General features: G+C 40.9%; 1 protein-coding gene across 1 annotated transcript in view; it reads left to right on the plus strand.

Annotated features, from left to right (window-relative positions):
• The window catches only part of CCDC170 (coiled-coil domain containing 170), a 98,333-nt gene that overhangs the window by 50,372 nt on the left and 35,673 nt on the right, over positions 1-12,288 (plus strand). The window contains exon 6 of the mRNA XM_059401272.1: positions 3,242-3,427. Within this exon, the coding sequence (XP_059257255.1) occupies positions 3,242-3,427 (186 nt within the window). The remainder of the gene's footprint in view (positions 1-3,241; positions 3,428-12,288) is intronic.

The raw sequence follows: 12,288 nt of genomic DNA on the forward strand, positions 1-12,288 counted from the left end.
TCATTTGGAATCAAGCAACATGATCCCCCCAGATTTGTTCTTCTTTCCCAAGATTGTTTTGTTTATTGAGGCTCTTTTGTGATTCCGTCCAAACATTGTCATTGGTCTATGTCTCTGAAAAATGCCATTGGGATTTTGATAGGATTGCATCGAATCTATAGATCGCTGTGACTTATATGGACATTTTGACAATATTAACTCTCCCAATCCATGGGCACAGAATATCTTTCCATTTATTGGTGTCTTCTTCAATTTCTTTCATTAATCCATGCAGTCATTCTTAAAGCCACACCTCAGAATTTTATTAGTAATCTTCTCAGCTGTACTTCCTACAAGCTGCAAAATCATTTCAGTTAACTTCAGGAAGCATTCCACTTCACTGACAGGCTTTGATAGCTCAGGCCTGATAGTCCCAAGGATTCTAGATGCTTCTCCTCCATCTCCCTGTTGCGCACGTGGACCAGCAGCCTGTCTGTCCAAGTCCACGGGGCAGTGTAGTTTGGGAGATTGTTTTTAAAGCCAAATGATGGAGCAAAGAAAAGAGAATGGAGAACCTTCTTTCATGACACCCTTCCCCTCATCACATCAGAGATGAGCTCCAGGTGCTAATCTGGAAGTTGATACTATATTAATTACGCCTTATTGTCTTCTGTATTTTGAATGCTTTGACATCTGGGGTCTTTTTGACCCAGGAGAGACTGACTCAGAGGGTTCGCCAATTTCTCCCAAATGACCCTCTAGGGAGTATGGCTTTCACATGCAAACCAGTCACTCCCACACCCCAGCCATTTTTTTTTCTGTCAGGCTCTGGGCTACCGTCCACCTTCCCGGATCACCACGGGGCTAGGTACCACACAGCCCTTACACACCTCAGATTAACTAGCCAGTCCCGAGCCTGCTTACCCCGTCTTGCTCACCTCATCCTGTGGAAACCATGACAAAGAATCTTACCTCTCTTTTCCTTTGCTCTCCTCATCTCCTGACTGACCTGGTGCTTCCCTCCATGGCCTCATGCAGCACAGCGTGTCCCTTCTTCTTCACAACTGTGAGTAACAAATTGTTTTGCAGCAGCAGCTCTCTCCAGATCTGTTCAGTTCCCCATACCTGAATAACAAAAAACCCTATATTTTAAAACAGATACTAGGATTCTAGGGCTTTAGCATTTCAGATTAAAAAAAAAAAATCACTGGTCCAGAGGAGAAAGGCGCTCACTAGGTGGTCCTCTGGGAAGTGGAACAAAACCACTCCTTCAATTTCAAAACCACTTCCTCCCTTTCACAGCTCTCCCAACCACATGTGCACCCCCCGCTGCCCCAAGAAACCAAGGAGGTGTTCCTCAGGACTTACCAGACATTCATCCGTTTCACAGATATTTAGTGAGTGACTACTATATGCTAGACATGGTTCTGGGAGCTGGTGGTGCCGAAGTGAATGAGATAAGACTGAATCTTCTCTTCTAGAAATTTTGTTATTGTGAGATAAAGATAATGAGGAAATAAACAAATATCCAATATTATCTCACGTAGTAAAGGGGAAGAAACACCAATGAAGATGTGGAGATAGAGAGTGAGGCAGGTTAGAGGTGTGGCAAGCTAGTTTATGTGGACTGGCCAAGGAGTGCTCCTTGGAGGTAGGAACTTTTTACTTTTTTAAAGTTATTTTTCAAGATTCTAGTTCAATTAATTTACATATAATATATTAGTTTCAGAGGTAGATTTCAGTGATTCATCAATTTTAATCTAACACCCAGGGCTTATTACATCATGTGCCCTCCTTAATGTCCATCCCCCAGTTACACCAACCCTCCCGCCCTCCCTCCAGCAACCCTGCTTGTTTCCTCTGATTAAGCGTCTCCTGTGGTTTGTCTCCCTCTCTGATTTTGTCTTATTTTTCCCCTCCCTCCCCTACAATCCTCTGGTTTGTTTCTTAAATTCCACATATGAGTGACATTGTATGATACTTACTTTTCTCTGATTGGCTTATTTCCCTTAGCATAATACCCTCCAGTTCCATCCTTGTTGTTGCAAATGGCGAGATTCCATTTTTTGAAGGCTGCATAGTATTCCATTGTGTGTGTGCACACACACACACACACACACACACACACACACACACACCCCTTCTTCATCCATTCATCTGTTGATGGACATCTGGGCTCTTTTCATAGTTTGCCTATTGTGGACCTCGCTGCTATAAACATTGGAGTACGGGTGACCCTTCAGATTGCTACATTTATATCTTTGGGGTAGATCCCCAGTTGTGTAATGGCTGGGTCGTAGGGCAGCTCTATTTTCAACTCGCTGAGGGATCTCCACATTCTTTTCCAGAGTGGCTGTGCCAGCTTACATTCTGAGGTGGGGCCTTTTGAAAGATATTGGGGACTGAACATACGTATATGCAGCAAAGCATTCAGGAGGGTGAACGACCCTGAGTTGGGATCTGGATGCCATGTTGGCCAGGTCCTGAGGCTGAAAGATATGCCCCTTCCCCAGAGCGTCATAACGTGGATACTGACTCTGTAATACGGGGTCTCAGCTCTTCCTGTAGGCGTCCTCGTGGCCTTCCAGCCTGAGCTGTCTGCAGGGCTGGTTCCCCAGGCCAAGGAGCCTGTCTGATTTCATTTTCCCTCCTTGTAAATCTTATAAATCTTATTCATGCTTTCTGCTGACAGCCTAAATGCACAACATAGAGAGTGAAAAGCTCCACTAATCCTAATGATAGCCGCTGTTTGAGCATGTTTTTTCGAGGTTTTTCTATACTTATATTAATTAGGAGGATTTTCTTTTTAAAAAGAAAGTCCTGTTTTCTTCTCTGTGCCCCCCTCCCCAGCACCCCACCAGGCAGCGCCTCGCATGCCACTGGCGCCAGCAGACGTGGGCAGAATAGAAGTCCCTTGCTCCCTCCCCTGCTGTAATCTCTGTGGAACATCACCTTTCCTCGATTATTTAAGCCAGGGGCTTGCTGATGCCTGCTCTGTCGGGAAGCATTTGGCAAGGCTCTCAGTAGTGCTGCCCTGAAGCTATCTTTTGATTAATTTTAATTTGATCACTGGGTCTGCGCGTACCAACAGAGTTTAGAGGCTGCTTATGAAAATGTGTTCTTTTGAGTGGATGGAGGGATAGTGCTTTCCTGGGTTTCGTGTGATCATGCAGACAGCGGGGTACGTAGATCAGAGTTGCTTACAGGAAGCCGAATGAAATTGTTAATTTTTATCAGCTAGCTGTAACTGCTTTCTCTTCAGCTTAGAGAGCTGTGCGAGGAAAACGCCTTGGTGCGAAGACAGATTGTTACTCTTGAAGAGACTGTGAATGTCCATGAGATGGAAGCAAAAGCTAGCAGAGAAACCATCATGAGGCTGGTTTCTGAAGTAAACAGAGAGCAGAAAAAAGCTGCCTCCTGCACCGAGGAAAGAGACAAGCTGAACCAGGTACAGTATGTGAAGTGTGTGTGTGCATCTGCGATCATGTTTATGAAGCGGAAATTGACAGCCAGATGTTGGTGAGCACACCGGCACGACCGACCCCAGCTCCCAAGGCTGCTGTCAGCAGGAGGGCTGGGGGCAGCGTGGGACTTGGTGACCTGAACAGGCCATTGGATACATAGCTTTTTCCTAATTAGGAAACAGATACACACACACACACACACACCCATATTTAAAGGTAGAGTCTGTAGAGAACGATGTTTTCTTTTAGTTAGCCTCTAAGGATTTTGAAAACTCAAACGTTAACCTTTTTGAACAGATAAGTAATGCATCCACCAGATACAAAATTCCAAATAGATATAAAGGTATATGGTTAAAAAAAAAAGGTATAAGGTGAACATCTTCCCCACCCCTACCCCTCCTGCCAGCCACGCAGTTGTTGTCCTCAGAGGCAACCTCTGTTAAGAGTTATTTTTTTTTGTACCTTTCTAGAAATGTTCTATGATGTGTATGCTTACTCTTTTTAAAATTTAATATTAATACAAATGGCAACATGCTCTGCATTATATTTTTCCTTTCATTTAAAGACAAAATGTTAATATACCATACACTGTTATAAGCAAGGCTGCTATGAATAATCTGGTTTGTCACACTTGAGAATGTATCAGTAAGACAAATCCCTAGAATGTATATACTTGCAGGGTCAAAGGAGGTGGGTGTTACTTAGAAGAGACTGTCATGGGGCACCTGGGTGGCTCAGTCGGTTAAGCATCTGCCTTTGGCTCAGGTCATGATCCCAGGGTTCTGGGATCGAGCCCCACATTGGGCTCCCCGCTCAGTGGGGAGTCTGCTTCTCCCTCTCCCACTCCCCCTCGCTTGTGCTCTCTCCCTCTGTCAAATAAGTAAATAAAATCTTAAAAAAATAAAAAAGAGACTGTCAAAGGGAGGTGCCTTAATACTGGATCTTTAATTATATAGTGAATTGCTTGATCTTTTCAAATTACCCAAAGCCATGTTTGAGCATGCCAGTTAATCCTATATGCATTTTCATGCTATATAATTTTTCAACGATATTTTTATATTCTTGTTACAAAGAAACTAATTATGGGATTAATAATAATGGTGAATTTTCAAAAGTGAAAGCAAGCCAGTGCAATCCCTTAATAAAATACATAGGAGACAATCAAGTGGTAAAGGAGATCTAGTTCAAAATCAGATAATGACTGGACGGGATTCAGGTTCAATGTTTCTGGCGAGGACATTTCAGAGTTTAAGTTTGTAGATGTCATATTATAGGCACGTGATACTGGATGGTTCCTTGTTGCTGACACTAAGTTTGCCCATCTCTTTAGCATAAAGGGACTTTTTTTTTTTTTCTTCTTCATTTAAGTAAGGTATCCCTGGGCAGTTTATTCCTGATAATTAGCAGGTTTATTTCTGTTCCCCATTGACTTTACTGAGTGGGATTATCATCACTGATTCTTGTCTGGATTAATTTACATCATGGGGGAGACAAAAAGTTAATATTCAAATTTTATAATTCCTTCTGCCTATTAGCTGGGATTCTTCTGTAAAGAAAATCTTTTTATTTTATTTTTTTTTCTTTTCAGTTCTGTGGACACATGGATTTGTATTTACTTACTGTGTTAGAATCGATTACTTTTTTTTTTTTTTTTTTTTTTTTTTGGTGCTCTAAATTCATTCTATTGGCCCAGCAGCTGCCCCTCTGGTCTCTGTGAACTTATAACCTGCCTCTGGTCTTTTAACACTTCCTGGCTTTTTCTGACAGAAGACATGGCATTGAGGATCACTTAGAATTTTCAGACACAGAACTAAAATCAACCTGTTCTGTAGGGATCATTGGTGCCCTTTCCTGGAGAATGGTGCTTGGAACTAAGGTTTAGGCTCTCCATGGGCTTATTGCTACTGGGCTGTTTCTTTTGGTGGACTGAGCTAGAAATACATTTTTAGTTAAATAAACTCTTAGTGGTATGTTTAATTAAAAGTGATAGAGTTTTCTTATTATCTTTGTGTTTTATATTGGTATCTTTTGAATCTTAATCATAATATCTACTCTTGTGCTTTGTCTTACCATATACAGAAAAGTATTTCAGAATTATGCTTTTAGTGTTTTACCTACCAGTGAGCATTCTTTTTTTTTTTTTTTAAAGATTTATTTATTTATTTGACAGAGAGAAATCACAAGTAGATGGAGAGGCAGGCAGAGAGAGAGAGGGAAGCAGGCTCCCTGCTGAGCAGAGAGCCGGATGCGGGACTCGATCCCAGGACCCTGAGATCATGACCTGAGCCGAAGGCAGCGGCTTAACCCACTGAGCCACCCAGGCGCCCCACCAGTGAGCATTCTGAGTGAAGTCTCAGGCTCTCAGATTTTTTACATGCATCCTATCAGTAATCATTTCTGTAATAGTCACCATTTAATCGATCACTATTAGCACAGTCATTGTGCTAAGTGTACTCTGCTCAAGTTCACATAGCTCTTAAGTGGCAAAGCTGGGATTTGAACCCTGCTCGTGATTTTGCCATCATCAGTAATCCCTTTCCGTGTGTGGTCACAGCTATATCCTATATATCTGTCTGAGGCCAAGTTATTTGTCAGTGAGACAATAGCAGTAATTAGTGATGCAAATTTCCTCAGTGAATGAATAACTTGAATGTGATTATAGATAGTAATGATTAAAATATCACGCCTTGAAAATTGGGCAGAAGTTAATACTTACCTATAAAAATGCATTTCTGGGGGTACCTGAGTGGCTCAGTCATTAGGTGTCTGCCTTCGGCTCAGGTCATGATCCCAGGATCCTGGGATCGAGCCCCACATCAGACTCCCTGCTTGGTGGGAAGCCTGCTTCACCCTCTTCCACTCCTCCTGCTTGTGTTCCCTCTCTTGCTGTGTCTCTATCAGATTAAAAAAAAAAGAAAGAATGCATTTCTGAAGATGAGCAGTAGGAAATGAAAATGTGCTATAAGAGCACATTTTAGGGACACCTGGGTGGCTCAGTGGGTTAAGCCGCTGCCTTCGGCTCAGGTCATGATCTCAGGGTCCTGGGATCGAGTCCCACATTGGGCTCTCTGCTCAGCGGGGAGCCTGCTTCCTCCTCTCTCTCTGCCTGCCTCTCTGCCTACTTGTGATCTCTCTGTCTGTCAAATAAATAAATAAATAAAATCTTTAAAAAAAAAAAAAGCACATTTTAAAAAAAACCAAGTTATTTGTCATATGTATTTTTACTTGTAAATGATGCAGTGTTGTTCAGGCTTGGAAACACATTCATTTTAGGATGTAGTTCCTGCCAAAATAATAAAAATTGTAAAAAAATAAGGTGCAATAAAAAACTTGAGGTCTTTAATAAAGTGCCCATTCATAAGATTATGACTCCAAAGATTTACTACTGAAAAATACTGTCAAGTGGTTTTTACTGACACATTAATGGCCTCAGGAAGCGTCTTCATAATGCTTTCTAAAGCTCTGTTTTTGAGGTAGGAAACTTACTTTATTAGTGAAGCCCAGAATGACTGCGGAAGTAGTAATATTTGCAGGCTGGGGTGCTGTTTTTACGAAACTCAGCTTTTCTCTTTTTCTTAATTACTCTATTTACTTTATGACTTACTTTATGAAAATTTCCCCAATAAAAAAACCAGGTGATTTATTATATGTAAGGAAAATATATTATTTGAAAACCCGAGTAGTTACCATTGAAGTATGTTTTAACAACTCTCAATGACTGACACCTTTTCTTTCTGTTATTTTGAAATAATCCAGGGTTCAAAAGAGTAGGCACTTAGCCTCCACAAGCCACACATGCATTTCCTATAGGCCATACAAGTTCAGATCAGATCAGAAACTAAACTTAAGGGATTTTAAACAGCTTCTTTTCCTTCATGCTGTTGACATTTCCTTTAATTCTGGTAGCTAGAGTCAAAGCTAAGAAAGAATATTGGTTTTGGAGTCAGGCAGGTCTGGTTTGGAAGGATGTCCCTTCTGCTCTTTTGGTTTGTTAGCATGAAGTAGCGAACGGAAGACAGACTAGCATGGGACAGTTCTCAGGGAGTAGAGTGGTGAAGGGGCGAGGCTCTCAGGTTTTTATCTGGACTTCAGAGTCATTTGGCAATGTGATCTGAGGTATATGGCCTTACCTCTTGCAACCTCAGTTTCTTGTCTGTAAAATAGAAAAATAATTTAAGGATCCATCTCTTAAAATTATTCTTAGGACTGGATGACATAATATACATGAAGTGCTCAGGACATGCCCACCACACTTAATGCTCTGTGTTTTTATTCCCTTTTCCTAGTTATGTATATTTACCTAAAGATCCAAAGAAACAAAATTATTTTCAGGGTATAGGCATATGGAAATATGTTCCTGGAAGGGAGGACTTACTAAGATAAATTACTAAAGAATTTGAAGATCTCTTTACGATCTTAGAATCATGATGTTGGAAGTGACCTTATGGCCTTTTAGAATCTAGATCATGTAATCCTCTATGTGGAATCAGAATCATCTTTATTTCCTTTTTTTTTTTTTTAAAGATTTTATTTATTTATTTATTTGAAAGAGATCACAAGTAGGCAGAGAGGCAGGCAGGGAGAGAGGGGAAGCAGGCTCCCTGCTGAGCAGAGAGCCCGATGTGGGACTCAATCCCAGGACCCTGAGATCATGACCTGAGCCGAAGGCAGAGGCTTAACCCACTGAGCCACCCAGGCGCTCTCAGAATCATCTTTAAAAATGTCACTATCTAGCTAGTTTTCCAGCCTTCACTTGAACTCTTCCAGAGACAGGGAACTCAGTACGGAACAAGGAGATCCATATTCTCTGTGAAGTTCTTTAAAAAAAAAAAAAAGATTTATTAGAGAGACAGAGAGAAAGAACACAGGTGGGAGGGCAGAGGGAGAGGGAGAGAGAATCTCTCTGAACCACCCAGGCCCTCTCTGTATAGTTTTAATTTTTTTTGACAGTTCTTCATTATAGCACGTCAGGATCAGAATCCCTACAATTTACATCCTCATCCTGGTTCTATCTTAATGAAACTTCCTAGAATAAACTGAAATCTCTTTCTTATGGCTAACCGTAAAGCATTTGAAGACACTTATCATGGATTTTTATGTCTTTTCTTTTGGCTAAACAGCCTGTATCTCTCAAATGTTGAGCCTTCTTTAGTGTCATCCATGAGGCTAGGGGAGTCCTGGCCTCTGGGTGAAGATTTAAAATGAAAATAAGCACTAAAATAATATATGTTCATAAGACTCTACTTCTAGCCTCATGGGGCATTCCTGTTTTATATTCTGGTACTTACTATTGAGACTTTAACGGAATACATTTCTATTCCTGATTCACCAACGTGAGATAATATTTTTAGACTTTTTGCCACAATGTGGAAGAATTTAGTGCTTTTTAATTTTTACTTCCCTCTCTCTACTTCCCAGTTTTATTATTGTATTTACATTGTCAATGTTTGTAGTATTTACATTCTGTTCTATAACCATAATTAAACCTTCTGTGCTTTGCTTTTAAATTCGTTCTATACATTCAAAATAAATTAAAACAACATTTTAAAGAAAACAGTTACATAAATATTTGTATTACAGGTTGAATGCTAGCCTGTGATGCTGAACCCATTCCATTTTGATGATGTCCCTCTTAGCATCTCCAGCTGGGAACTGTCCATGGTCCTCCAGGCACAATCTGATCAGCTCAGGGTGGAGTGTTAGCAGTTCTATGGTGAAGCCCAGAAACACGCTGGCCCCACAGACAGCTAAATTCATTGTCAACTTGTGTTTGTCAATAATGAGAATTTCAGACTTATGCTGAATTCTTATTATTTCCCAAAGCTGATGATGTCAGTGAGACAGCCTAACTGGGGTGTGTATGTGTGTGTTCTTACCACTATTGACTCAGCCCTGGACCAGAATTTCCTGGATGTTTTCATAGTTGTCTCTGTTCTGTCATATCTTCCTTCCATTTCTAGCCCCCCAGCTAGGTCCCTTCTCTAGAGATGATCAGAACTGGCAGTTGCTTTTGCTTATTTCTAGAGAGATGCTCTTTTTATGTAGGTACAAACGGCATGAGATACATGGTTAGGCATCTTACTTTTCTCACTGACTGTATCTTGGAGAGTCTTCCATATCAGTACATAAAAAATCTCCTTAGTTCTTTTTATGAGCGACAGAAGTTCTACGGTACAGATGTCTTGTATTTGTTTAGCTGGTCACATATCAGTGAATATTTGTGTAGTACCTAATCTTTTGCTATATCGTAATGGAATAGCTTAAACATTAAAAAAATTTTTTTTAAGGGTTTTATTTATTTATTTGCCAGAGAAAGAGAGAGAGCACAAGCAGGAGAAGCAGCAAGCGGAGGGAGAGCAAGAAGCAGGCTCTCTGCTGAGCAGGGAGCCTGGTGCGAGACTAGATCCCAGGACCCTAGGATTATGACCTGAGCTGAAGGCAGACCGACTGAGGCAAACAGGCGCCCCCCAAATTTTTTTAAAATTTTAATTCAATTAATTAACATATAAAGTATTATTGGTTTCAGAGGTACAGGTCTGTGATTCCTTAGTTTTCTATAATACCCAGTGCTCGTTACATCACATGCCCTCCTTAATGTCCATCACCCAGTTCCCCCATCCCGCCGGTCCCCTTCCCCTCCAGCAAGCCTCAGTTTGCTTCCTATGATTAAGAGTCTCTTATGGTTTGTCTCCCTCTCTGGTTTCATCCTGTTTTATTTTCCCCTCTTTTCCCCTATGATCCTCTGCTTTGTTCCTTAAATTCCTCATATGAGTGAGGTCACATTATAATTGCCTTTCTGTGACTGACTTATTTTACTTAGCATAATGCCCTCTAGTTGTAATGGAATAACTTTGTGCATATGTCCTTTTCCATATTTAGTAATCTACCCTACAGATCTGTTCTGGGGACTGGCATTGCAGGACCACAGGCTATGTGCATACTCTATTTTGTTAAATATTTATACCAGAATTATTCCTATCCACACTCCCACCAGCAATGTATAAGAGTACTGTTCAGGGATAATTTCTGAGTTTATTTATTAATTTTAACTGCACTAGGTAAAAGTAATCAACTGGTTTTTCATTTTACATAATTCATCCAGAGGTTCTCCACCCAAATAATAATTAGCTATGCATTTTTGAGAGGCAGTTTGATCTCATGCATATCCAAATCTATATACTAGTTAGCAACATTAAAATAGGAAACAATTGCATTTTAAAAACAAATCTTTGAATGACTTTATCACATAATGCATTAACGATGATTAATGCATTAATGATTCTCATTAATTAATGAGAATTAATATAAACATGCATTAAATTGGGAAGGTAGATTGAATACCTTAATCATATTATTTACAACTGTTTTGGTTAAAAGTGGTTGTGAAGGGGTCATTATTCATTTCTTGCATTGGTAGGACAAACAAAAAGTGAACAGTTTTGTTAAATAACTCATCCCTATCAGTGTCTCTCTAGTGGCTGTCGTCTTTTGCAAATATGATTTCCTCTGTGGAGGTCAGCCCTGATTTTGCTCAGAGGGAGCTACTCTTCTCTTGTTCTGTGTGTCAGTGTGGTCTGACAGCGGTCCCCAGGACCTGGCCAGTGATACTGATGTCACATTACTTGAGCATATCCTTGAGGTAGCCATGCAACCAGATTCCACTTCAGGGCTGTTTCTGCGAGCTCTGCAGTAATTGCATTTGTAGTCTGAGGACATCTGTTTCCAGCAGATCGGCGCAGTGCTTCGAAACCCTGAAGCACTTAATCAGAGCACTGAGGGAGGGGCTGTCCCTAAGGTCTTGGGCCGGCTCCCCAGGGCTGGACTTCATGTGAGAAACAACACAGACTTCATGGGGCTGAAATGTGTCCAGAAACGAAATCTGGCCTGCTGCCACGTGCCACTGTATTTTAGGACCACAAATTGAGTTTTCTGATTTTTATCAGTCATAAAGGTTTGTGCTCTGAATTCATTGGGAACAGTTGGGGCTCTTGTCTTGAAAGCAGGGAGACAATAGTCTGATATTGGGGATGGAAAAAATTCCTCATAGCTGGAATATTTTCACTGTGTTTATTGGTTTCCTGGAATAAGCCATCAGTTGGTTAGCACACTCTAAACTGACAGTAAGGCTGTAGTACTCAAGCATCTGATATATTTTTTTGTGTGTATTTTGAGGACTTTTCTTACGTGGTTAAAAATATCACTTTCTGGGTCATGGAAATTCCCCTCTTTTACATTAGGGTTTTCTTTCCATATACAAGTTAACATAGAATATTCTAGAAGGTTTTAGAGCTTGAAGGGGATTAGAATTCATTATCATCTCTGCATCACTGAATTTGGGACCTTTAGTTCTCTCTCTCTCTTTTTTTTTTTTTTTTAGATTTTATTTATTTATTTGACAGAGAGAGATCACAAGTAGGCAGAGAGGCAGGCAGAGAGAGAAGGGGAAGCAGGCTCCCCGCTGAGCAGAGAGCAGGACCCTGGGATCATGACCTGAGCTGAAGGCAGAGGCTTTAACCCACTGAGCCACCCAGGCGCCCCTGACCTTTAGTTTTCTTGTTAGATGGTCATTTCTAAGTAAAGTAAGGGCCTAATTTACTATCACCAGTGGTGATACTGGTTATCCAAATTGAGTAGCTTTTATATTACTATCTTTTTTTTTTTTTTAAAGACTTTGTTTATTTGAGAGAGATGCAATGAGAGAAGGAACACAAGCAGGGGGAGTGGGAGAGGGAGAAGCAGTCTTCCTGCCGAGCAGGCAGCCCGATGTGGGGCTCAATCCCAGGACCCTGGGAACATGCCCTGAGCCGAAGGCAGACACTTAATGACTGAACCACCCAGGAGCCCC

This window comes from Mustela nigripes, chromosome 5 (assembly GCF_022355385.1).
Source record: "Mustela nigripes isolate SB6536 chromosome 5, MUSNIG.SB6536, whole genome shotgun sequence".
NCBI classification, from domain to species: Eukaryota; Metazoa; Chordata; class Mammalia; order Carnivora; family Mustelidae; genus Mustela; species Mustela nigripes.